Source organism: Salminus brasiliensis, chromosome 11 (genome assembly GCF_030463535.1).
Source record: "Salminus brasiliensis chromosome 11, fSalBra1.hap2, whole genome shotgun sequence".
NCBI classification, from domain to species: domain Eukaryota; kingdom Metazoa; phylum Chordata; class Actinopteri; order Characiformes; family Bryconidae; genus Salminus; species Salminus brasiliensis.
In genome coordinates, this window is record NC_132888.1 from 20,519,612 (window position 1) to 20,546,968 (window position 27,357).

General features: G+C 44.1%; 1 protein-coding gene across 1 annotated transcript in view; it reads left to right on the plus strand.

Annotated features, from left to right (window-relative positions):
- sik2b (salt-inducible kinase 2b) overlaps positions 1 to 23,825 on the plus strand; it is a 50,764-nt gene extending 26,939 nt beyond the window's left edge. The window contains exons 5-15 of the mRNA XM_072692138.1: positions 4,904 to 5,028; positions 5,417 to 5,540; positions 10,186 to 10,412; positions 10,955 to 11,107; positions 11,395 to 11,553; positions 17,004 to 17,232; positions 18,243 to 18,521; positions 19,944 to 20,104; positions 20,780 to 20,887; positions 20,978 to 21,066; positions 21,397 to 23,825. Coding sequence (XP_072548239.1) covers positions 4,904 to 5,028; positions 5,417 to 5,540; positions 10,186 to 10,412; positions 10,955 to 11,107; positions 11,395 to 11,553; positions 17,004 to 17,232; positions 18,243 to 18,521; positions 19,944 to 20,104; positions 20,780 to 20,887; positions 20,978 to 21,066; positions 21,397 to 21,955 — 2,213 coding nt within the window. The 3' untranslated portion in view covers positions 21,956 to 23,825. The remainder of the gene's footprint in view (positions 1 to 4,903; positions 5,029 to 5,416; positions 5,541 to 10,185; positions 10,413 to 10,954; positions 11,108 to 11,394; positions 11,554 to 17,003; positions 17,233 to 18,242; positions 18,522 to 19,943; positions 20,105 to 20,779; positions 20,888 to 20,977; positions 21,067 to 21,396) is intronic.
- Positions 23,826 to 27,357: the final 3,532 nt, after the last annotated feature.

Sequence of the window (27,357 nt, forward strand, 5' to 3'; positions counted from 1 at the left end):
ATATGCTCAAAATATGGCTAAATGGAACCACAGCAACTCTGATCTAGAGATAGGCTTCACACTCATCAAACATAGACCTTTGTAGTCGTGTTCTCATTGGATAGTCAGTGTCGTGGTTACATTAGGAACTCCGGATCTTGAATGAATTTAAACTTATGGGGATCACATGCATCATGTGATGTGCAGAAAATTGATGAAAATGGATGAAATGAGTGTGAAGCCCATCTCTAGACATTGAATTACTTAGATGAGCTGACAATTTCATATTTTTAGTGGCAGTAAGGAAATTTCACTTTGTGGTAGGAAAAAGTTTGATTACCCATTATTCTGGCAGGAACTGGGGGCTGCATGTAATCAATGAACACTTTGCCCAGCTTGGCTGACCATGTTAAACCCTGGTCTCTCGTCTGCACTACTCTTTCCAGTTTTGTGCTTTTAGAATGACTGCACTTCCTCTCTATACACACAGGGTACTGGAGGATTAGGCTTCTGGTGGCCTGGTGTGTAGTGTTTTCTACAGGGTAGCCTTTCCATACTCTTGTTGGTATCATGGTGTGATCTACTATATATGCCATCTGTGTAACATGGCATGTATGCACCATGGCCCATGCCAGGCGAGATAGCACAGCGTAAGGCATCCAGATAATGTGGTGTTATGTAATCAGGTCTACATTTTTTGTATATGGTCGTCTGTTTCTGTTTTAGGACTCAAATTCAAATTCTGGTTTGTGAAGAAAAAGTTGAGAAAACCCTTATAGGAATAGTGTTTTTCAACCTGCCATAGGTGTGATATGTGGTCCATTGTACCACAGTTCATTCTGACCATGCAGTATGATCAGCGAAGAAGCATTTAATGAGTTTCCTGATAAAGAATATCAGTGGCTGTGACTGAAATGGGCCTGTGTTTGCATTTTACAGCTCTATTAAGTATGTTGTGCTTACCGAACCAAACTGTGCTCTGATTGCGAACACACAATCACTCCGACAGAGTCCATGCTCAACCAACATTAGCAGAGTCGTCCTGCTGTGTTTGTTATGTAGTGCTGGAAAACACAGCACTGCTTAGAACGCCACAGAGATACATTGCTTTTCTTGGGCCCGGTACCAGCTTCATCTGGCCCGGAGGGTCAAAGTGAAATTCTAGAGGGATTTTGAATGCACTACAGTTTCAGTCTGTAGAGAACATTGCAGCTCTACCACAACGCTTTGCAAGTCTTTTGTTTCTATGCAGTGGACATTACATTAATGGTGGCTGCTGAGATGCTGAGAGACAAACTTTCTCGATTCTAGAAACTATGCTTGGTTAGTGCGCCCCCAAGAAGTTAAAGGTTTAGTTCTGCTGCACTTGTAACTCTGCCTGTAATTAATGTTAAAATGTAAAGATGCAAAGATTTCCCCACTATTGTGAAGAAGTATTGTCACTTCTATCAACGTATGAAGCAGAAATCTGTCTGACTGACTCCTTTCTAGCATGCAAACTCCTGCCTGTGCACAACCTCTGCATACTTGTTATCCACACCCCCCTAACAAGAGGTAATCACACAGCAAAAAACACTGACTGGTAACTGCAGGTTACTGTAATCCCATATACAATAAACCCCCAATTCACTAATTAATTATGTGATTGCTGATAACAAGAAACCTGTCCGGATTCATTTACTAATTCATGCTACTTAGTGCTACTTAGTAAAATGAAAAAATCACCCCTACATTAGCAGTACTAATGAGGGAGTAGGTATCTATTTCGGTCACAACCTGTACCTATCAGTCCACTTTATTCGCCTGTAGCCTAGCAACAACGATAAGCTGTAAAAAAAAAACAAAAAAAAACGCAGGAGTGAAGTAAAAAAATATCTAACCACAAGCGATGCAAGTGAATGGCATCAGATGACCTAAACAGAGCACTTCAGTCTTTCATTTTACTCATAACGGAAGGACCTGCCTTTTGTCTTTGATAAGTACATTTTGAGTCAGCTGTTTTCTGCTCCTTTCAAAGCAGGACTGCATATGGAAATGAATACATTTCAACATGTAGAAACTGGGACTAAATATAGTAATGTTACAAAGACGTCTAACAAAAACAAATGCCGAGATTTTAGAACCTCATAAATGGACAAGAACCATGAGAAAACCCAGTCTTCTATTCTTCACTCACTCATGTAGAATAACTACGTTTTATCTAGATTATGTTATTATGCTTTGCAATACTATATCGATTCTCAAAAACAGATTTTTGATTTTTAATAAATAGTTTACATGTAAGGGTGATGTTCTCATTCTTCTGAACTTTTTCTAATATATATATATTTTTTAATCCTTATTAAAAGGGTCGAGCCGAGCCGTACTTGAAGCTCGAAGGGCTCTTAGTGTGGATCGGCTTTTGACCATTGCCATCAAGTATGGAGGGGCTGGTCCGTTTTTGGCTTTGTAGGCCAGCGTCAGTTCACAGTCAACAACACATAAATTCAAGTCTGGTTCACAGAAGACACACTTATAAACGTTTAGACGAGAATGACTGACTCAAGTGACTGGTGACTATTAATCGAACAACTGCTGTCGCTAAGCTGGCATTTGCTTTACTAGCTCGGCAACAGCTGCTTTTGACTAACGGCTGAGCTACCGACACAAGCATTGATAAGAGAGAGCAAAGTGGAGTGACTAGAGTTGAGAGTAACAGAAAAGCAAATTGAGACTATGTGAAATCTGATGTGTTTTGACCCCTAGGCTTGGATTTGAACTTCTCCAAGCCAGCAGGCTAAACACCACAGCACTGACCATGGCCCAGCTAACTGAGCTGAGGCTCGTTTCACACATGTTGAGGATAAAGACAGATTCATCCTTGCTCATGATTTTTAGAGCGTGACATTGCCAATCAGTGAGCATCCACAGCACCCTCAGCCTGTGGCTCTCTTACATCTCGCACATGGGGGGGATAAGCTTATTTGGCCGTGTACTAGATAGACACAGAACTGACGTCTGACACATTACTTTTATCGTCCTCGTTTTGAGAGACTGCAGTACCATTTTTAAGACAGCGTTATGCAGTATTAGTTATACATACATATACAATATATTCCTACTGGGCTTTTTAGAAGTTAACACCGTTACCTGCTGATATTGGCATGATTCCTATATTCTTATGCATCCTTAATTAAAAGTAAAGGTACATTTCAACTAAGCAGACAATAATTTAGGTTAAAAATCTCTGTAGTATTCTTTCCATGCCCTCGATTCATGCTCTTGTCCTGTCATTATTAATTATCCTGTAATATAATCACACGTTTCAGTGACAGAAATGGGAACTTGCACTGCCGTAATCCGTACAGAAGTGTGTTCCAGCAGCTATGCCTTGCGTTTGTCACGTATGAGTGACTTCACAGTGAGCTCTTGTTTTGGAGAGAAGGGAGCTAATAGTACCTTATGTGCTGCACAGCTTTGAGTGAAAAACTGCGGAATGAACAGAACAGCACTTTCTGCTGAAGGTCAGATGTGAAGTGTTTGTGCTGTGCTTGCCGCTGAAAGCTGAAGAGGGGACATGGCGCTGAATGAGCAGAGTGTAATTGGTGTGACAGGATGATGGCACACAGGTGTAAATCTATTATCTCTCTCGCTTCCACATTACCTGAGGCCCACACTTATACCCACATAAACATACACACACAGAGGCTGCTGTGATGCAGGCTGCTGTCTGTCAGGGTGTGCTTCCTGTGAGTCAGGCGTCTAATCCCTCATCCCTATTTTCCCCAAACTCAGCACAGTGCAGCCGGTCATACTCTTCTTCCTCATTCATCACCACGGGTTAAATTGGTATAAAGAGGTGGGAAAGCCATATTTCTGTTATATGTTCTATAATATAATTTAATTATTTAAATGTAACTATTAATTTCATTCATTTAAAAGATACTACAGAGTATGAACAGTAAATATGCACTTGATTAGGATGAAAAATTTACAAATGTTGTTTAACTAGCCTTGAATGTTGTTCGAGGACTTTTTTGCGCGGGCCGCTGATTTTCCCGTACCAAAGTTAATCCCGTCATCAGCCTTGACTAGTAGGCTTGCATTAGCTTTTAGCCTTTTTAGCCACGCCTCCATATTCTCTTGAAGTAGCTGTTGCGTATAGCGTCTATAGGCTGGGTGTATATAACTTCTGATAAATGTAAATATAATTATTCATGGTTGAAATCCCGGGTCATGCTGCTTCCTGCCATCAGCAGCCGGAGCCAGAGAGGGCACAATTGGCCTTGCTTTCTCCGGGTGGGTAGATTGCTTCAGTGTGATGCTATACCTGGAGTTGGGTACCTGGATCACATAGATCAGAATCCATACACTGTTATTCATACACTGTATTGTCTCTCTTACTGCTATCCTTTGTAGTCTTCTATGTAGAACAATCTATATAGTGATTAGTGAATGAGTAAACAAGTAGACCATTTCAGACAAATGGTGTCATTTGTTTGAGAGCTCTCTGTGACTGTGGTTGGTCCTAATCACTGCCTTGTTTGTTCTGAGACCTGCCCTGACAGTGATTGGTTCTAATAAATGAGTCATTTGTGCTGAGCCATTAGTTTGATTTCCTAACTGTCAGCTTTGTTTCCGCCATGCTACAGTAGCAAAAGGGGCACAATGCAGCTAGCTAGCAAAAAGGTTTTTGTTTCAAGCTGGTTTCTGATTGAAATATGTCTTTTTAACCTTTTAATCAGACAGATGTTTATCTCTGAAATTATGCAACACAGAACGCTACGCCTGCCTTCACATAAGGCAAAATAGAAATAATTCGGAATTGTTGGTTGCACACTATTGCTATTTAGACTGAAAAAAATTAATGCAAGCATTTGTCAGTGGGCCATAGACAGATGGACGATGAACCAGCACTAAAATCATGTCTCTTCTTCTGCTGCAGATTTTGGCTTTGCAAACTTCTTCCGGACAGGAGAGCCCTTGGCAACATGGTGCGGCAGCCCACCTTACGCTGCCCCTGAAGTGTTTGAGGGACAGCAATACGAAGGCCCACAGCTTGACATCTGGGTAAGCCTCTCACCTTCTGAACAACTACCGTGTCATGGGATAGCTCGCCTGCGCTGCACAGTGTTTGTCTTGGTTTCGGTGGTGAATAGTTAGTTAGTCAGCTGACAGGCTGTTTGCGCGAGCTCCTCTCCAACCTTCTGACCTTGCCTGACGTCAGCGTGTAAACCAAACAGTCCCTGCTGTGCGTGAGAGAGATAGAGAGCAGGTCACGTGAGCGCCTTTGCTGCTTCTGTTTACTGGCATACAGTCATAGCACCTGTACCTTGACCCTCAGAGCTCATCACTCATTGTCTCTCTGTCCTTCTGCTGAATTAATGTAGTTCTAAGTGTTGATTATGATGTTCTTTTCTCACACTGCATGTATAAGTTTGTGTGTGTGTCCCTGCAGAGCATGGGGGTGGTCCTGTACGTGCTGGTGTGTGGCGCCCTGCCTTTCGATGGTCCCTCTCTACCTGTGCTGAGGCAGCGTGTGCTGGAGGGTCGCTTCCGTATCCCATACTTCATGACAGAAGGTGAGGCAGACCCTCTAAGTCAGAGGTTCTTCATGTTGAAGTTCCTTTTACTTGCATATTTTGTTCCCCTGCTCCAACATTTTGTCTGTCACAAACATTTCCCCCGAATTTTGTGCCCAGTTTCTTCCCAATAGCTGAGTCTCCCACTGTGACACACAAGCTGGGTAGGTAAATTCTAGCACATGCTTACTCTTGGTCATGTGAAGCATCACCACATCCTTTCCAGCAGCCTTATACTGGACACTTCAGCATACTCTAAGGAGAACCCCAACTGCCAGTTCTGTAACATCTGATAACAGAATGATGGAGGTCGAGGGAGGTACATTATCCATATAGAGTGAGGGAGGGCGATTACTCTTGAACCCCTGTCCACAGGTGGCAGTTGCATTACCGGGGATCAGACTTGAGATTCTTGATAGTAGGGCCAGTGTTCAGGCGGTCGTGTCCCTCTGGAGCTCATAAATGAACAATTTGTTCAAGCAAAATTATAAATAGAAATACTATGGTATTTTATACTGTCAGTCTGATGGAATTATCTGTTTGATGTGTACAAACAATCTCAGTGTGAATCCAACGACAAAGGCAGCATGGGCCTTGTTTTATAGTATTTATAGTAATAGAAATCACGGTAGAAAACCGAAAGATTCAATTCCACGTACTGATACATGCAAGCGTGTCCATGTGTGTGGCTCTCAGCAGCAGATATCAGTGTTAAAGAACAAAGTCAGAGTCCTCAGATACATTACAGATGACAGTTTAGGCTGTTTCTTACCTGAATTTGATTGTGTTAGAGCAGGAAATACACCAAAATGTGATTGGCAGGGTGCTCACTCTAATATTTCTCACAGCAAGGGGGCGTGTCACAAACAGGATTTCTCAATGTAGCCAGAAACCTTCAATGAAAAGAGCTGAGAGACATATTTTTCAAATTCAGACTAACTCAGAAATTCTGCTTCAGAAGAACCCCCAGGATCAGATAAGTAAATCCCAAGATTTAGTTCCCTAATTTGCTAATAAGCTTTGAGAAGCACCCTGCATAGATCAGCTCAAAGCTGAGTAGATGAGAACATTCTTGAACATTCTTCTAGCATGTGGCTCCTGGGTGTGCATCTCTGGCCTCTATTAAGGTAAATGGAACAGCACGGCTAGTCTGAGGTTTCTGTGTTACAGGCTGTTGCCCTATGGACTGAACCTCAACCCTCATTGAGTGAAAAACAGCGGTCAAGGCTTCCTTCAAATTCATACATGAGGTCTGATTACGCCAGGCATGAGCGGGCAGGTCGTGACAGACAGCGATAAGGAGAGGGAGCAAAGGACACAGGGAAAGGCAGTAATACGTGCTGACGACCTGCTGGGTCATTTCTGGCAAGCTCCTCTGAAAGAGAAAGAGAGTTCCTGACGCAAGAACGAAAATGTCAAGTTACAAAATCTCATTTACCAAATCCTTCCAGGACGCTTTCTGCTTACATTGGGGGGAGCTTTGTTGAGAACCTTGACAAAGCCTAAGCACTCCAGCCCCCACAAGCGCTACAACACCCCCTCCCCTAAACTCAGACTCTCGCAACGTGAGCCTTTCCCTGAATGAAAAGAACAGAGTGTGCTTTTCCTTTACATTTCCTCGCCGCATGTCCTCATCGCACAGGACTGCATCCCCATGGAGCAAGCACATTCCATTTCGCACACATACACACACATGCACACACTCCCAGTTTCTTCTCCTGAACAGCACACTACCCACACAGTCCTCATCATAAGCAGACAAGCAGCCGTCTTCGTTCTCCACATTTTCTCCTGTTTTATTTCCCCTGTTTGTGTCTGTTTACATGAGAAAGTTCTGCAGCACTCATAAGTTTAAGTCCTTAAGTTCCTAAAGGAGCCCTACCCAAGCTCTTACGTAAGCGCTATCCCAACTGCTCGCTTAAGATTCTAGGTAGAGAGGAGGGCGAGATGTTTTAAGCCTTGGGTCATTTCACATTAGTTTAGTACAAGGGGCTGAATTTAAGTAGCTCCCCCTTGCCTCCAGTTCCACCCTACCCTACATTTCTGCATTAAACACATTAGAGGCAGAGAAAGAATGCTCTCTTAGAAGACAGAGAAGAGCAGATGTTCAAGAAGAGACTTTACACAGTTGACGCAATTTTCCCTTTATCTCAGGTGTTGTGGATCTGCCAATGTGTGATCCGAAATTTGGTGTCCAATGTTTGGTCTTTCAGTTTTGCTCTGGGACTAATGAGGCTAAGTAATGGAAGCTTATGGCTCACCAATTAACATGGTGTTGCTGCATGGTCATGGTCATGTCAGTTTGTTACGTAACCTCAAACAGACTTGCTTTTTGATACTTATGACCATGAGCTTTTCACCAGACATCCAGCCCTCCCCAGGTTAAGATCAGGATTCCTCATTCTTTAGTTGATTTACTTGTGTGCTTAGGGTCATTGTGTTGTTGCATCACCCAACACCATGATAACAGCAACTAAGCTTTTTTAGCCTCCACCATGCTTTACAGTTGAGATTCCGTTTTTGCTGTTGGTGTGCAGTGTTCTTTGTCTCATCTGTCCACAAAGGCACTTCCCCAGAAGCATTGTGTAACATCCACGGCAAACTTGAGACAGCTTGAGATTAGTTTGATGAAGGCAATTTATGCTTGTGCATAAAGTCAACATAGAGTATATGATGTAGCCTGTGCTAGTGACCTGCGCCGCAGTGAGCGTTGTACTTTGTTGCGTCTGCTTCACTCTGCAGCCAAAACACCAGTCTGGTGAGGATGCGTTCTTAATGCCACTGTGTTGACTCTCTTGGCGTATTACAAACGATGGTTGGAGTTGGAGCAAAATTATAATAACTAAAATTTCCTCTGACGTCATAGAAGGTGGCCCGCACGGCCATTGAACTGACTGAGGCAGAATTGAGGATTCATTGAGGGTGAAATGTATGTGCTTCTCTGGCTACTGAGAGACACAAACCCAATCAACAGATCTATCTGCATTTCCTTGTCCATCATGTGCAGCCATTTATCTCACATCAGCGTACACACAATCCGTGATCCATGTTCACCCAAATAATTTTAAAAATAGCGGTGAAGGAGGAAGTACCGTGCTACCAAGCAGACCAATCACAATTGTTGCGGTCTGCATTGCCACAGCGCATAGTTACATTTCTGACATGCTGTACTTCAGGCTACTAACTGCAAAAAGTTGGCAAAAGTATTCTACATTGTTAAAAAATGTACTAGCTCTTTTTTAAATGTTATCCTCATAAATTTTCCATATGTTTATCCATCCAAATGTATCCTTTTATCTGTCTGTACCTTAGCTAGCTGCTAAGCCTTGTAGCTCCAGGTGCAAAATCAAAGAACTGTGGATACCAATCATGTCTGAGCGAATCAGCTACCCTTAGAAACCTTGGGTACAAACCACCACCACTGTAATCACCACCACTACAGCTTGTGACGTCCGATTCATTTGACCAGCCTGTGTCTGACATAGCCGTCCATCAATGGCACTGGTGTTAGACAGGCAAGATTCCTGGATGAGATAATGGGCTTGAGTTATCCGCGTCCAGCTAGCCTTGTCTTGTTCATCTATGGAGCCGTGTTTATCTGGATACTTCCAGCTGCACTTCGTGCAGCCTTAGGATGGTACACGCTGTTGCTGCTCCTGCATGGCTGTCAGCAAACACACACTGTGTCTCCTTCAGGCCAAGCAGACTGTTAACTGTGACCTTTTCATTGCTGTCACAGAGGGTGCTTCATGTTCCTCTCTTTTCTTGCTCTTATTTGCTGTGTATGTTCCTTTTTTGCATATTCTTTGTGTATTTCCCACTCTGAGCAAAGCAAGTCATTCAGCTTCCACTGGTCAGCAAAAAAAATAATAAAATAATAAAAAACAGCAGAAAACCAGGGCTGTCGCTGGTGCCTCTGTTCATTGCTGTAGTAAAGTCTGCAGTTTGGATGGATAGAAGCTTTTATAAGCCCCAGTGGTGGAACATAAAGGGGTTATTGGTACCAGGGCTGATAAAGAGCTTTCAGTGGAGTTTCTTTTGCTGTAGTGTTGTTTTCTGTAATATGTGGTTTTTGCAGTTTTCATTAAGTGGTCATGTTTTTTTTATCCTTCAAAAAACAAAGCTAACTTAATTTTTAAGCAAATTAAATTTTTTTGCAAAACTTCTGATCACAAAATATTTGAGTGTTTTTCTTTTGGATGGATTCTGGATAAATTGAGTGCTTTAACCAGCTACTATCCTGTTTTGCAACAATGGGTTTCTGGTGGTTAAGGCTTGAATATTACTACTGGTATTTCTTGTTGGATCCTTGTGTTAAGCACTTTTATTGTCATTGTACGTGTACAGCACAAGAAAATGTGTTTCTTTGCATATCCCAGATTGCCCACATTGCCCAATGGAGCAGAGAGGTTTAATGGCCTTGCTCAACAGTGGCAGCTTGGTGGATGCGGGCATAGAACCCACAACCTGTGTGATCAATAACCCATTGCTCCAACCACCAATCCACCGCTGCTATCATTTGTATCTTGTATTTTGCATTTTACCTGTTTAATTTGTGGCTGGTTAAAAATCTTGACCTTACACTGTACCTGTATGCTCAAAATAAACCAAACTGACATTAAACTTTTTCTCTGCTTCTCTACAGACTGTGAGCACCTGATCAGGCGGATGCTTGTCCTGGACCCATCTAAGCGTCTATCAGTGGCTCAGATAAAGGAGCACAAGTGGATGGTGCTGGACGTTCCTGTGCAGCGGCCATTGCTCTACCAGCAGACGGGGCAGGCTGAGGGTGAAGCCGGCCTAGGAGAATACAGCGAGCAGGTGCTGAGGCTTATGCACAGCCTGGGCATCGACCAGCACAAGACTATAGAGGTGAGGACAGATGGTAATTCAGTTGCATTCAGTAGTAATATGGAAAACTTACTGTGTTATTTTTAGGTTAGATTCAGTAGTAATATTGGTAAAACTGACTGCGTTATTCTTAGATTATAGGAGTGAGGAAGTACTGTATCATTTTAATAACTATAGGGACTTATGTGTTCTCTTAAGTTATAAGAGTGAGGACCGGTATTTAGGGTTTAGGTTAGATACTTAAGTTCAAGTTGATAATCTAATATCTTTGGTTATAAACATGTACAGTCTCTTTTATTGATGCTCATAATCGTCATTCGTTGATGCATTGGAAAGTTCATTATTTTCAAGTTTCATTTATTTTGTTAGAAAAACCGATGCAGTTCCACTTCCATCAGCCTTGTGCAGTTATTGCCATTGTTTTGGTTTCTTCAGTCATGTGTTTCCCAGCTGTCCTGGGAAGTAGCTATATAGTTAACCTTTATAGTTAAAGGTTTTTATAATTGAGGATGAATTAAGGGGTCTAAATACTTTTAATACTTAACTTCGCCTGTTTGTTACAGTCTCTTCAGAATAAGAGCTATAACCACTTCGCTGCTATCTACTACTTGCTGGTGGAGAGACTGAAGGCACACCGTTGCAGTTTCCCCGTGGAGCCACGTCTGGATGCCCGTCAGCGAAGACCCAGCACAATCGCTGAGCAGACCATGGTCAAGGTAATTCCAGACATCTGATCTGAAATCTGCTTTGAAATGAACTGCATACTCTCAATAATAAGCCAGAATTACTGCAAAACAATAATTAGTTGCTTGCATGATTTAATTCCTAATCTTTGATAATGTGCCGAATTGGCCATGCCAAATTGCCCCTAGGCGTGAGTGAATGGGTGTGTGTGTGTGCATGTGGTACCCTGTGATGAACTGGCGCCCGTTCCAGGAGTAGAAATTGCGGCTGTGTGGTAATTTACGCTGATTTTGTTCCACCTTTTTTGTCTGTGCTGTAGTCAAGCAGTGGAGCTCCTCAGGTGAGCCTCCTCTCTCAGAACGTGCGCCTGCTCCGTTCCCCGGCTGTACCCCAGGCCTCTGCAGACTCCTATGCCTTCCCACAGTCCCCCTGCGCTCCTGAACACAGCCTGATGGAGGAGGAGGTGGGAACTCCCAAAGTAAGTGAAGGACTACTTCATCTCTCTTTTCAAAACACCACAGTGTTGAGACACCTATCATCACCCACCCATCTAGACAGGGAGTTTTCCCTCAGGCCGTTTTTGTCATATGTCAGTGCTCATGGTTTGAATGCGCAATGGCAACTTCACTATAGGCAGGAAGCTCTCGCTGTCCCTTTCCCACACTTGTTTGTTCATTGGTAGCACCCAGACACGCTTTCCAGCAAAAAAAAAAAAAAAAAACTCCCACCAGGCCGTTACACAGGCCGTTACACACAGCTGCTCACTATGTGCTACTTCAGCTGTGGACTGCAGTGGCTAAAGGCTGGCGCAAATGCCTCTGTTACGGCTGAATGGAGTCCCTCTCTCTGCGGACGAGCGCTCATACACACCCTGTGAATCCCCAGGGCTGTTGAGTAACCCAAGTCCATCCGAGGTCAGGCAGAGCCGAGGCTGTTTACTTTAGCCCCCTCACCACACCCGATTAGTGGGAGGGCTTTTGTCCTGGGCTTTGCTGTCAAACACCCATCTTGGCACCCAGCGCTGGGATAACAGTGGAGAAGTGGTTCGCTATTGCATGTATGGAGGCATTTGGATAGCTATCTCTTGCTTGGTTGGTTGGTTAGTTAGTAAGAGTAGCCTTATTAGAAATATAGGATTACCAATCCTTGGGCCCTTGGGCCGTGTCCAGCACAGTTTAGTAATTTTCTTCTCATACACACATACAAATGCAGGTAATTAACAGATGAGTTGAACCAGGTGTGTCTGAGCAGGAAAATCAGTGGAATGTGCTGGACTACAGCCCAACAGCATCAGAAGTGAAGAACTACAGTGTTTGTCTGAAAGGGGGTGTGGCAGGTTATTTGAATATATATCTAAACTCATTATAGCTTTACATATTATAGTTAAATATTCATCTATTTAATAAAAAGCCATTTAATTAATTTGTTTTTTAGATCTGAATTTCTTGGGAGGAAAGGGCATTTACTATAAGGCAAAAAAATATATTTTTTTCTTTTATAACTGTAGTGTGAGAAGAAGGAATTGTGCATCATTCAAAAGTATAGACCCAAAGAGAACTTTTACCAATATCTCAGACTTTAAATAGGAGGGACAGGTGATATAAATATTAAACAAATACACTTCTTGAAACTTGCCCCAACAATCAGCAGCCATGGGCCCCCATCGAGCAGCTGCCTTGCTTTCTAAACTGATCATAGGATTACTAGAAAGAAATAAGAGAAACCTTGGTTTGACTGCAGATTTAGCCTTATACTCTGGAGTGGTGGTGCACTATTCTACCGGGTGACCAAACTACTATACCCAATTTGTTTTTTAAAAAGCTCTTTTCTTGCCAGACAAGGACAAGAGGGTGAGGTTGAGGGTGAAGGTGAGGACCCACAGAGTGCTCCTGAAAGGCACGGGGTTCTCACAAGGTTTTTCTTCTCTCTCTCTCTCATTCTTTATCTCTATCTCTTTCAGCAAGTTTCTAATTTTACAAGTTAGTACGAGTGGGAGGCTCTTTTGAAGGCTTTTGGACGCTTGATTTTGACCGCCTATCTCTCTGTTTTCCCGCTTTTTTTCTCGCTGTCTAGCCGAGGGGGAAATGCAGAGAGATAGATAAGGTTCATGCACAGCTGCCAGTCTTACATAAGTGATTCAGGCCACAGTCATCGCTGGCTGTGGCACACATCGGACGTGACAGCTGCCCATTCGTCCTGGCCCAGTCATCCACCCCTGTCCCCTCTCTCTCTCTCACTGTCTCAAACACACACACACACACACACACACACACACACACACACACACACACACACACACACACACACACACACACACACATACATACTCAGATCACCCATGTGACCCTGAACTAAGACAGAATGCCTGTCTGCCTCACTTAGCCCCTCTTGCTTAGCCCTCAATTCATACACTCACCCTCAGACACTCAAACACTCATCCACATCAGTACACAGTGTTGTCAGTGTCAGGTGTGGTTTATTCTAGTGTGTTGAAAAGCTTTTGAAAGCATTTGTGTCTTCAGTTCCCAGCACAAGCCCTCTCTGAAGTGTTACTTTAGTGCTTGTGAGCTCAAAGTACTGCTTCCTCTTAACGTGACTTGGATTCACATGGTTTATTAGCGTTCTTGTTGAAGAGCCAGCTGAGAGGAAGGCCGGTGAAGGAACAGTGAGCTGTACAATTGGTAAGATTAGGAAAAAATGATGAATAAATATAGAACCGTCGTGATTACTCAATTTAAAATCAAAGAAAAAGATTCAAAAACACCTTTTTCATAATAATACATATTTGAAATTCTAATAGGTTAACTAATAACCAGATTTTTGCCAGATGTTGTTTTTGTATTAATGTTTGATGGTTAACAAAGAGCACGCCCTCCAAACTCTGACCTTAGCATCTGATGTCAAATCAGCTTGGTTGTTCATGCTGTCAGCATTAGTAATGTACTACTTTTAAACCAGATTAGAGTAGTTTTAGAGATGTCTTTGTTGACAGTACGTGTACTACTTTTTTGTGGCTCAGCAAAGCAAACAGCAACAGCAGCTTTTAAGGCGGTAATGCCTTTCAAGGCATTGATTTTCTATTCTTGAATTTTTACCCATTTTCTCCCCAGTTTGGATCGCTAATTCCTCAACCAATACATATTCTCCCTCTGTCACATTCAATGCTCCCGACACTGGGAGGGTGAAGACTGACACACGCCTCATTGTCACTTTTTCCAAACTGCTGCTGATGCAACGTCACCGGGCAACCAGGCTCTGATGCGGGGAAAAGCTTCATCTACCCACCCTGGAGAGAGCTAGGTTAATTGTGCTCTGTCAGGACCAGAGCTGCCGATGGGTAACAGCATGACCAGGATTTAAACTACCGATCCTCTGGTCATAGTGGCAGGGTATAATTCCGCTGGACCACTTGGGGGGTGGTTTACTTAACAAACCATCGATATCACAGAGAACCTTGTATCCCCGTTTCTCCCATTTATTGGTAATTGGTTTGAAATCTGTCATTATTATATATTATAATATTACTCCAATGTCATTGTGTATCCCCAGTCAAAATAACTGGTAGCTAACACACTTGCTAATATAACCAATGGTGGTTAAAATGAATTAATGGTTTATTTACATGTGAGACTTGGAAATAACTAAATCAAACAAATGAGCTTATAACAGTGCCCCAAAGTGTAAATCTAAAAACGTAGCTTTTTCACAGATGATCTCACAGAGGACAGTGTGACTCCTTGAGCGGGGATTACATAATTTGTCCTATGATGGTGATAATCTTGAGGCCACATGATCTGTGTGTGTGCTTTTTGGTGTGGTTGGGTGGGCGTGTGTGTGGAAGGGACCAGGCCTCATGATGAGCTGGTGTCTGAAGTGAGAGCAGAAAGGAAGGGGGTCACTCTCCCCACACATTCACTCTCTCTTTCAGTCTCTCTCCCTCTCCCTCTCTCACTCAGTGTGTTGGGTAACAGCATTCCTGGCCCAGCACGCTGCAGGAAACTGTGATCAGGAGTCATACAAAAGCCGCTCTCTCTCTCTCTTTTTCTCTCTTAAGCAGCTCCGGGGCTCCGGTTTCCCCAGCAACTCATCCAGATGATCCATGTCAGTTAAGGATGTGCGTGTGAGCCCGAGCGCGTGCGCGCGCCCGGGTGTGTGCGTGCAAGATTGCGTGTCTCAGTAGACTTGGGTCGGCATGAGGCTCTGGCTGCCCTCTCAGCCAAAACACACTTCCTGTCCCCGCATTCCAGACATCCACCCACCCCCACCCCCCTCCCCTTTCCAGCGCACACACTCGTCTGAGTGAAGAGAGAGAGAGAGAGGAAGACCTAGAAAGGGAGAGAGAGAGGGGAAGGAGGGGCAGCAGACATTTGTTTTCTTACTCAGTTCTTCAGCCATGCGTTAGCTCTTGTTGTGTTCTCAGAGCGTGTGCTGTCAGTGTTCAGCTCAGCATCGTGGCCTCCTTAACGTATGACTGGGTGGTGGAGAACCAGCAGACTGCATGACTGAGGGGTCACCAGAGATGACCACGTCTTAAAAGAGACACTTTTCTGAGCCATGTGGGTGAAATAGCACAATACACTGGACACCATATTTCACTAGGTTCTTATAGAACCGTGAGTGGTGCAGCTTTTGAAGCAATGGTTTCAAAGGACAGCGTCGACAACCTTTTGACCTTCTCTGCACCCCTTTAGGGTTATGGGTGCCACTGGTTGGGTGTGGCTTGGTAGCCCTCTAGCTGATGCTTGGCATTGGGCATGGAGCCTGTTCCATTAGCTCCTGAAACATCTGCCTCAGGTAAGGGTGCACTATAAAGTGGTGGAATTATGAAGGCTGGACTTGCTCTATAGATCAGCTTGGTGTTGAACAGTTGTGTACTTTTATTCCGAAGCTGTTCAGTCTGGGTCACAACCCTTCCCTGGGCAGCGTGGATTCTGAGTATGACATAGGATCCATTAACAGCAATCTGAGCCTCCTGGAGGACACGTTTTCTCTCAACGAGACCGAGACGAGGCCAACACGCCCTTTGGGGTTACCCCCACCTTTCGCACGTCCTCCAAGCCCGGCCATGCAGGCACTGAGCTCACAGAAAACAGTCCAGAGGTCCACAACCGTTTGCCCGTCAGCTTGCGAGCACCCTAACCATAGTTCTGGGTGCACCGCCACTGGTTGGGTGGGGCTTGGTTCTCCCTTTAGCTGATGCTTGGCATTGGGCATGGAACATATTCTATTAGCAGTACTTTTATATGGAGATGAAACACCTGCCTCCGGAAAGGGTGCACCATAAAGTAGTGGAATTATGCAATTAGAAGAGGTGTCTGGAGATATTTGGAAACATTTGGACAGTCATTAGCTTGAAAAACTTCTGATCATTAGGTTGGCTGCATTACCCAATGAAAATATAAGCCCCTGGTTTTCAGAGATGAGCTGGTGAAAGGACCTTAGACTTGGAGGGAATATAGTAAGCTATCAGTAGGTAGGACTGAAAGTGAGTTTGTCCTCATAATCCTACAGTTACTGCCTCTACTCCCCTGGGAAGGCTTTCAATACTGCATTAGATACTGAAACACGAATGTGAGGATTTGCATTCAGCCACAAGAACATTAGTTAGGTCAGATACTGATATTGAATGATTAGTCCTGAATAGTAAACACTGTTCCAGTTCCTCAGTGAAGCGTCATCAGTTCTGAGAACACACTCCCATGGTCTATACTCATAAATAATAAACGGAAAAGGTGTCATCCATGGTTTCTTTCATTGAGCATAGCCCTACCAGCCATAGCCAAATACTTAGTACCTGTGTCTCAGTTGGTAACAGCGGTGTATGAAAGCATCCCTCTACATTCTATTCACTTATTGTCCATAAGCAGAGTCTGTTATCGAGTAAACAGTCATTGTCAGATTCAGCTCAAAGCCCATTATTTTTCACAGGTGGACGGCTGTATGCTGGATCCTCTGCCTCCAGTGGCCGTGCGCAAGTCCAGCACTTCGTCTCCGAGCAACATGATGGAGACGTCTATTGACGAGGGCATAGAGACAGAGGACCCTGATGCTGAGGAGGACCCTGCCCACGTCTTCAACGCTTATCAGACACGCTTCGGCCAGCGCCGACACACGCTCTCCGAGGTCACCAACCATCCAGGAATCCTAACCAGCGCAGGTCAGCTCAACCACAATGTCAACATCGTTTACACTAAAGCCAGGAGTAGAGCTGCAACCAGAGGACACGTATTTATAGTTAATTCAATTAAATGTGCACAACTTTAAAGATCCATCAGCCAAAACATGTTTTTTGACCAATCATCTGAAGTCAGCTGCTTGGGTTTTGCCATTAGACTATCAGTGTAGCTAGCAAGGTGTGGAACTGATTAACCACCAGTTCAGCATTATGCATGGCCACATCAACCACAGTTAGGTTGTTAAGTAATCTCAAATACATGTGTTTTTTGACACAGACTGAGATACTGATGCATTTGCAGAGCTATAAATGGAAGTAGCAGCTACCTTGAAGCTTTTGCCCATAGTTCATAAGGACATAAGGAAGTCTTTTTGAGATAACTCTGTGTAGCTTGCAGCAAATATTTTAGGTCTTTTAGGTATTCACTCACAAACCGGTGGGCATGAGCTTCTAGTAGATTTTCATTAATTTCCTAGCTCCAGTGCAAAACTAAAGAAACAAACTATTTCTGGCTGATTGACTATATTTGGGGCTAATGACAAAACTGTTTTGGCTGAACCACAGATGGTAGAAAGTAGATGCACAGCCATGCAAGAAGGAATCTAAAAATGGCTATAAGATAATGTGTGGAAGTCCAAAATGGTGTAATTCTGAGCTCCTGAATAATTAGGTAATGATTTGGACGAATGGAAATACTTAAAAATGACTTAATAATAAATAATATAATCCTTTAAAGTTTTTGAGATGTTTTGTTTTTGCTTGACAGCGACACAAGGTTTTTTTTAAAGGTTTAATGGCGAAACTGTAATTTGGATTTTGACTGAAGCATAGATGGCAGGAGGAAGTAGATGCACAGCTGTGCAAAAAAGAAGGCTAGAAGAAAATGTGTGAACTTGTTATTGTAAAGACAGTGTCCATTTGAAGGCTGCACTTGCTCTATAGCTCTGCTTGGTGTTGAACAGTTGTGTACTTTCATTCCGAACATGTTGTAGGGAAGCTGTTCAGTCTGGGTCACAACCCCTCCCTGGGCAGCGTGGATTCTGAGTATGACATGGGATCCATGCACAGCGATCTGAGCCTCCTGGAGGACACGTCTTCTCTCAACGAGGCCGTCCTGGCCAACACACCTATCGGCCGGGTGACCCCACCTTTCGCACGCCCACCAAACCCGGCCATGCAGGTACTGAGCTCACAGAGGAGAGAGGCCCACAACCGCTCACCCGTCAGCTTCCGAGAGGGCCGCCGAGCATCAGACACCTCCCTCACGCAAGGTAAACGCTTCATCTAATCTCTGTTCAGATGGGATTTACTCTGAGAGTAATGTTATTTTACCAAAGGATGTTTTTAATGATAATGGTTGATTTGCACCGGATAAGAAATATTGGTATAAAAAATAGAGCTTAAGAAAGGTTTGGTCAAAAAGACTACCATGCAAATGTTTGGGCACCCAAAGACATTGAAAATCTCAGCTAACTTTTACCAAGGTCTCAGACCTTAATTAGCTTGTTATGACTATAGCTTGTTCACAAGACCTTCAGGATGATTCGGCAGACTCTGGAATGGTGGTGCACTGTTCTACTGTGCGACTAAACCTGCACAAATATGACCTTAATGGAAGAGTCATCATCAGACAACCTTCCCTGCCTTTTGGTAACTTAAGACGATTTCAAAGAAACATCTAAGGAACCCTGATGCATTTTGGAAACCTGTGGACTGATCAAGCTAAAATAGAACTTATTGGCCTCAGTAAGCAACGGTATGTTTGGAGAACAAAGGGTGTAGAATTTGATGAAAAGAAAACCACTCCAACTGTTGGACATTAAAAAATGATTGTATAAAATATTAAACAGTTCACTAAAATTATTCATTAAAACTATTCACAGTAACATTTTTACCAGGGGTGCCCAAAGTGTTGTATACAACTGTATGGATCGCTTACAAAAAACAAACTGCGAGACCAGATCTGAGTAGAAAAAAAAAAAGATCTAAGCAATAATTTCCATAATGCGAATGTGGCCTTTCTCACTGTTTCCTGCTGGGAGCAGGCCTTAACCTGAGCAGGCAACTCAGTTTCGACGCAGTTTGATCTTCTACAAATCATTCAAATGAGTCACTCACCGAGACCCATACTGATGCGTATCTAAATAAAACCACATCGAGCTCGCTCTCTCTTATCTCTCATCTCACTGGTTTTCTCGTTTTGCTGTCCCGCTCAACCCAGCCTCGGTCTGGTGATTCATTGAGTGAATCAGTGGCTGCTTTGAAGCTCTGTCGTCCTGTCGTGTTTGCCTGTATAATTATCCCCAATCACTTCAGGGCCCGAAAATAACTGGAGAATATTTGATCAGCCCAGCTACCTCTTCAGTTCGGACAGAGGAGGAGTGAAGAGTCACTGGAAAGCTGAAGCACTCTCGAAGCGAGGATGAATCAGTCATACGGTGCGAGCACAGGCCGTGGGCGCTCCCAAAAATAGCCCGATTAACGGCGTGAGTCAGGTCACATGGGGCAGCAGCAAAGGAACAGTCAGAGGTGGTGTGGGCGAAATGGCATTGCTGCACCTGAAACGTTCTGGTGTGAAAAGCCATTATTGTAGAAACGCACATACGCCATGCAAATCAGAGAGTCTATCCTGGTCATTCATGTAAAAGCTAATGTCTAAAAATACTATAATTCATGCTCATTCTTTTCTCTAGGCCTGGTGGCTTTCCGGCAGCACTTGCAGAACCTGGCTCGGACCAAAGGCATCCTGGAGCTCAACAAGGTCTACGAACAGATGGGCTCTGGGGAGAACCCCTCTTTAGGACCACTAAGTCCCCAGACGCACCCACACGACTTGCTGGACCCTTTGCTTCAGGTCAGTCCACCTCTACTGGACACCTTCTTTTAGTTCAGTCCACCTCAGCAGGGCCACCAGGGTTTCCACAGCTGGTTTTTAGACCAGCTTCCATCAGCTGGCCTGAGGTCAGTGTTTAAAGAGATCGGGCACCTGGCTCTGCCCCAGCCAATCTCACCCCCATCCACCACCCCGCTGATACACAGACGCCGCGCCTTATGTAATACCCGAGGAAGAAGCAGCCAATTGTCAGTTGTTTACTGTCCGGCCCGGGAGCACCATGAATGCCACTATTGTTGGAGTAATAGGCCTCATACTGGTGACTGGTGCCCGCTGCTCCAACAGTTATGCGCTAAACACAGGGCTTCATAGCGAGAGAAAGACTAATTCTTTGATAATGAGAATAACTCTAAAGTTTGGTGCCCCTGTCCAAACATGTTTATTAATCCTCACATTAGCCCCACAACAAAGATGTTCCCACTGGAGCAGAAATAAAGTGGTGAAAATCTAAGCTACTTCTAGTAAGAGGATAATTTAATGGGGCAGACTGGCAGACATGTAGATCGGATGGTCCCCTCTGGCTGGTCACTTTAATGCATATTGCTCTTTTAATACATCCAGTAATTAATTTATTCATTTGACTACATAAATATTTCTCTCTGGTGAAACTAACATCCTCTGTGTGTTTGCATGCAGGGAGAGGGAGGCCACCAGCATGGATTAGCACTGTATTCAGGCGGACCTCAGCCTCTGCTTTCCAGGAGACAAAGTTTGGAGCCCCAGTACCCCTCACACAGAATTCCAGTAAGTCAATGTAACTTGCTGTCTATTCATGAGCTGACCATCCACTGTTCTGGTGATCAGATTTCTTATAGTGTTTTTACCACTTCACAGAAACCTAGTATGATGGCCAGCCCCAGCAGTTGCCAGATGTTCTGTAAAGAGACTCCACGCAGCCTAGAACAGCAACTGGCTGAACACAGGTAAACAAGTGGCACATTGCTGAAGCGTCCAAATGAGTACTCCCACATAAAAGGCTAAAAGATTTATTCCACAATCAGCAGGGTAAACTGAGCAGACTGCTAGCTCACATGGAAGAGACATTGCAGATTGGCCTTTGAGACAAGACTTCTTGTCCAGCCCCAGAAATTGCTATTTTTATACCTATGACTCATGGATAGCTACGTTAACTTAATAATATACTTAAACCTTTAGCCTACATTCAAGCACAAACCAAGTTGGAACAGGCTAATGGTGTTGCTTTCCTGTATGCTGTATGCCTTCTGTAATGTCTCCCTGTCATCAATCCTCAGGTTGCAGCAGAAGAGGCTGTATCTTCAGAAGCAATCCCAAATGCAGGCCTATTTTAACCAGCTGCACATAGTGGAAGGTCCATACACCCCTTGCGCTACAATGAGCAGCCAGGACTCTGCAGCCCCCCCTCAGGTCCAAGGCTCTATAGCCCCAGTGCACCAGCAGCAGAGCCCCCAAGCCTCATCCCCATACGCTTCACATCCCCAAACCTTCAGCCCTCTGATGGAGCCCTATCTGGGCCATTACCCACACCTGCAGCCTTCAGCCTTGCACCACAGCCTGCAGGGCCAACTCCAGGGCCAGCTCCAGGGCCAGCAGCCAGAAGCCCTCGGCTATGGCTACCCAGCCCACGAGCCTGGAGTACAGTGCTCTGCGGGGGACATCCTGTATCAGGAGCAATACAGTCACCCGCTGGACCCCGGGCAGCCCCCTCCACCAGGTGCGGTGGCTGGAGCCCCTGGATCCGGGTACGAAGGCCTGGCCATAGCCGACCCTTTCCTGGACAGCGAGATGATGGAGACGGTCGACTCCCAATCCGGCTTTGTGCTGGTGAATTAAGCGTAGGCAATCGGGGGCAAACAGTATTACCCTTGAGATCTGCTTTGCTGCTGGCGAATAGGAGAATGGAGGAGGAAGACACAGGTACGGGGATGGACCAATCATTTGCTTAAAGAAGAAACTTTCGGTTGCGGCCAACCGCAGACGTTATTTCTTTTTCATTTTTTCATCCCGACTCCTCCCTACCTCCCTTTTCGTTCTCCGGTGCCTGCATTTGCTGCTGGGTCTCCCAGGAGAAGTCTGGCGGAAGGCCACTTTGGAGCTTTGGAGTGAGTGGTTGCTCTTCTCCACTCGATCCCAGACGACTGAGGCTGAGCCTAGCACAGCCACGTCAGTTGGAGCTGGATGTTTCCTGTAGCAAACAGAGACGTGCCCAGTGGAGCCTGGCCAAGAGCACAAACATGACAGGTTTTGTATTAAAACAGGACAACTTGGCTCCTAGCGTTTCTTCGAACCTTTGAACACAACAGCACGACACACATTCAATTTGCACGGCTCGTGAAGTGCAGTGTTAGTGAAGAATTTCTATGGCAATACCGAAGCAATATAATCAAGCTGGGACTGAACAAAGCCATAAATGGGACTTGGTCCAGCTCGAGCATTGGCCTGGTGGGGATGATCTTCAGATGTCCCAGTCCCACAGTCCTTGAGAACACATTGTCTGGCCTTCAACTGTAGTATTGTTACTTGCTCACTGTGTCCATGGCATGAACTCACAACTGTTTCGTGCAGCAAAGTAATGTGGAATGAATCACAGCATTCTCACACTGATTAGCAGGGAGGAGCTGTGTTTCAGATGACATCATCAACCTCCAGGGGCTTGATTTGGAAGTAATACGGTGGAATTCTCCTCGACACTAAATAGGTCTCTGACAGAATCTGCAGATTTGTTTTTTCATTGTTTCAATAACCGAAAGCTTAGTCAGACAACACTGGATTATAGCCAACTAATCACGTTCCTCTCACAACAGGCAGATTAGAGACGGGGTTTTACTTCAGCACTTAGCAAATCTACTTGAATCGGGTATGTGGCGACAAAATTCTGGTTAATAGGAGATAGATAGAGGTAAACGTTGTGAAAGGCTGAAGCTTTGCAGCAGCAGTGACCAGGCTCTGGACTCCTGGCATACAAAATACTGGAGCACTTTTTTTTGTTTGTTTGTTTTTTTTTTTTTGAGGAAGCAAAAGGAGATGTAGCGAAAGTGGAAGTAGCAGTCAGGCCAGTCCAACCTGGTCTGCTAGTTTTTTCATCTAAAACCAAGAGACACAACAAATCCTACTCCCTAGTTGCGTACGCAAGCCATTCTCGTTCTCTCCAAGGACACGTGAGAGTCCCACTCCGTGGTCGTCGTATGTGCTATGTATAAATTAGGGGTTAGCCGTTTTTCGGAAAGTGCTTTCAAGATGCGAGGAATCATCGTTTTCAGCGTGATAGTGTTCAGTGTGCCTTTTCTTTCCTTCTCTTTAAATTAAGACCTGAGTAACTATTGTTTGGTTTGATTCTGTTTCCGGTTTGGTATACCTTACAGGATATAAGTAGACCCAGGTTTTACGAAAGGTACAAAACCAAAGTCCTCTCCGAAGTTTCCCTGCACAACCCCACCATGTGGAGTTTGGAGCTTCTTGGTTAGTTTCTAAATAGTGCTTTTTTTTTTTCTTCAATCAGTATATGACGTTGAAAAGTATTAATAGCAATATTTGTTATGGATAGTTCTAAAAGAATCATGATGAATGTGTTACAGTATCATAATCACACCTCCAGCTGCCAAACACCATTCTTTAGAAATCCAATTCTACATTTACCCTCATTGATGTGACCACACATAAGCTAACTTTGCTGTTGAGATTAAAAAAGGTTTATTGAACAAAACTCTGGTCGAGCCTTTTATTTGCATGTGCGTGTGCATGTGGGTTTCAGTACTGGACGTAACCTGACTCTGAAGCTGTCCTTGTTTGACTGCATACAGTGTTCAGTGGGAATTAGGGCCCAAGTAGAGTACATACACAGTTTCAAAAATGATGGGCACCTATAGAACCAGTCCTTTTGAGTGTTTTAACTGTTCCTCAACTTTGTCTTTGGACAGCCTGTTGTACATGGTTCTCTAAAGCAGTGGTCTTCAACTGTGGTCTTTAACTCAGTAAGGGTTTGTTAATTACATTGGGCAAGGATGCGGTCCGATGCTCTACAGAAAATGGCTTTGTGTGGCAGGGGGTTTCGCTGTTGTACCGAGCCAGTTCTTCTGACCCATGGAACTCATTTTGGTGCTTTAGCGAACATCACATTTAAGGCCTTACTAGCAGGTGAAGAACCATTTGCCCAGACATTCGAATGGATCTTAGAGTTGTCATGGTTCAATTAAGGGCTCTTGTGACAGTATGCGTAAGAGGAAGTGCTTAACGTGCCTCTCGGCCTCCTTTAAAACTCTAAACTCTCCCATTACAACATTTTAAATGACTTCCGTTGAGTCGAGGAGATCTGATGAGGTCATTCTGCGGGCTATGTTCCTCCTAGGCTCCGACGTGCTGAACTTCTCTGCTTGTGCTGAGAAATGAAACCAGTGGCCTCTGCTGTTTTAACTGCTCCCACAGAAGCCCTGACCGCTGAAGATAAATTAAGCGATGAGGCAAGAATCAGATCTCCTGGCTGTTTGCTGGACCAAAAAAAAAAGCTCAAAACAGACCTCACAAATTGAAGATGAGAAACAGTTGTGTTCCCATTATGCACTTAGCATCAAGATCTCCGGGGCCATTTCCTTTAAACAGTCCCAGACTTTCGGACGATTGGGTTGACACCAATTTTTTATTGCTCTTGCTCAGTGCAGGACAAAAGCCAGGAGCTCCAACAGCTCATGAACAGCGTGGCTGCTCGTGCTTCAGCGTTACTCAGTGGAGAAACGAGACACATCTGCAGTCATGCAGATCCAACTATTTGTCTGGCACTTTGTGTAGAGCTGGACAGAGAGGGAGCTAATGTCCTTGCCTTCTGAGTAGAACATCCAGGGCTTTACTCAAGGAAGGACACAGAGCCAGGGACAGTCAATGGCACAATTGGTGCTTGAAGGGCAATGCCTGTTGTCTGCAAACTCAAGATGTCAAGATGTGAAACAAGTCAAAGTGGACTGATGGGAAATGCTTTGTTTGTTGACTGCCATTCTGAGGATAGCATTTGGTTTAATCTGCACAAAACAGCCAGAAATCATACCCATAAATATTAGATATTTAAAATATTCAATATTGAGCAAAATATACTTAGTTATTTCTATTATAATTAGGAAGTTTGCATAGATGTGTATCTTTTTCTTTTTGTTTATTATATAACCAGAGTCCTTTTTAACTGTTAAATGTATTATCGCTTAACATGTAGCTGTAAAATTGTAAAAGTTAGGGTAAAAAAAACGCATTTAACAGGGTTGTGAGAATTTGGTTTAGAAAGTTTGACATTTAACTAGAATTTACCAACTAAATTTCATTTTCATTTTATTAAAATGTATCCACCGCAGTTAGGATGTCATGGCTGGGGGGAGTTTAAGAAGGCCTAAGTTGCATGGTAAACTGAAAGGTGATTATTTGGTCATTTAAGCTGTTAAAGCTATTGATTAGTCCTTGCTAAGTGAGTAAATGTGTATAAATGTGTTAATGTAGAAATACTGTTGCTGCATGGCTGCATGAGAGCTATTTCCACCCTCACCCATGCACAATGCCATGATCCTACAACTTTGGCCTACTAGACCTAACCCTCCAGCCCACAACATCCTAACTACAGTGGATTCCTGTGTGCCCCCAGCGTCCTCTTTTTAGAAAATGCTGTAAAAACATGGTCAGTCTAGCGTTTGGATCAGATGTTTTTAAGATGACTATCAGCACACGGTGTCCAAACTTTTGACTGGTACTGTCTCACACAAAAAAAAAGAGTTTCTGTTGGGCCGTTCTAATGAAAATCTGAGTCAGCGTGAGGAACAACTGCAAGATTCAGATTATGTAAAAAATGTGACCATGTTGATCTGGCCACAGAGGACACTGAATGACTCCAAATACGGTCACTAGAGCAACTGCAGTAGATGTAAACAGTACCATTAAATATAATGACTATTATACTGTAATATTAGGAATTACAGTAATTATTATTGTACTGATTTTACTAAATAAGCTGTCAGCTGTGAGAGGAGCAGCATCGCAGCCACGTCTATTCATTTACTAAACAACCACTGGCAAAACCGACCCATGACCCAACCACTAGCTAATAAAATCCCCTCGATCTGGTTACAGTTACTGGCACCTGAATCCGACCCACTTCTGGGCAGACAAATATTGCGGTGATGTTCACATCAACATCAGAATGAGGAAGAGACAACTGCTGATCTCAGCACAGCCGTCTCTCGAGCAGTATTTCTCAACCCTGTTTCTGGAGGCCAACTGCCCAGCATTTTTAACTGTTTTCCCTTCTCAAAACACACCTGATCCAACCAATCAGCTGATTAACCGCCTGTTATTCCGTTAAAGTGGGCGTGTTTAAGTAGGAAAAGCACTACCATGTGCAGAGCAGTGGGCCTCAAGAACCAGGGTTGAGGAACACTGCTCTAGAGTTTATTCAGAGTGGGGTGGCAGTTCTGGAGACGGACATCAACGCCTTGTTGATGAGAGAGGTCAACAGAGAGCTAAAAGAAGCTAAGGCTGGTGGATGTGGGTGGTGCAATGATGTGGGGTTGTCTTGTCACACTTTGGGCTTGTTATTGCCAGTTAATCACCACTTGAAAGCTGCAGCCTGGTTGACTAGAGCTGCTGGCCATGTGCATCCCTTCATGACCGTAATTTACCATCTTCTGATGGCCACTTCCAGCATGATGCTGCACCAGGTCACAAAGCAGAAGTCTCTTACACTGGTTCCCTGAACATGACGATACATTAAGTGTTCCACAGTGGTCTTCCCAGTACAGCTCATCAAGCGTAAATGTGTTTTCAACAAATCCTAAGATCTAAGGTGTGGCTCTTCAGGTAGTCCGTGGTGGATTTGGAGGCACGTTTGGGATCATTATCCTGTTGTTGAAACCATTCTCTTTTCTGCTTCAGCCTCTTTTAACAGATTTGCATCCAGGAGCTGATGGTATTTTGTGGAAGCAGTGCCCCTGGTGGCAACACAATCCCTAAACCTGATAGATCAAGCTTCACAGTTGTCAAGGTTTCCCCCACCTTTATTAAATACTTTTGCTGACTGTGGCCAAAGCTTCATTTTGACTTCATTAATCTGCAGCACTTGTTTCCAAAACTGATCTGGCTGGTCTAGATGTTCTATAGGATACCTCAGATATTGAGTTTTTGGAGGAGACAGCTCCCTCTTGCTTCAACTAAACATGCAGGTTCTTTGAAGGCAAATTTGGGCTTTTGCTTTACCTTTCTTACCAGCA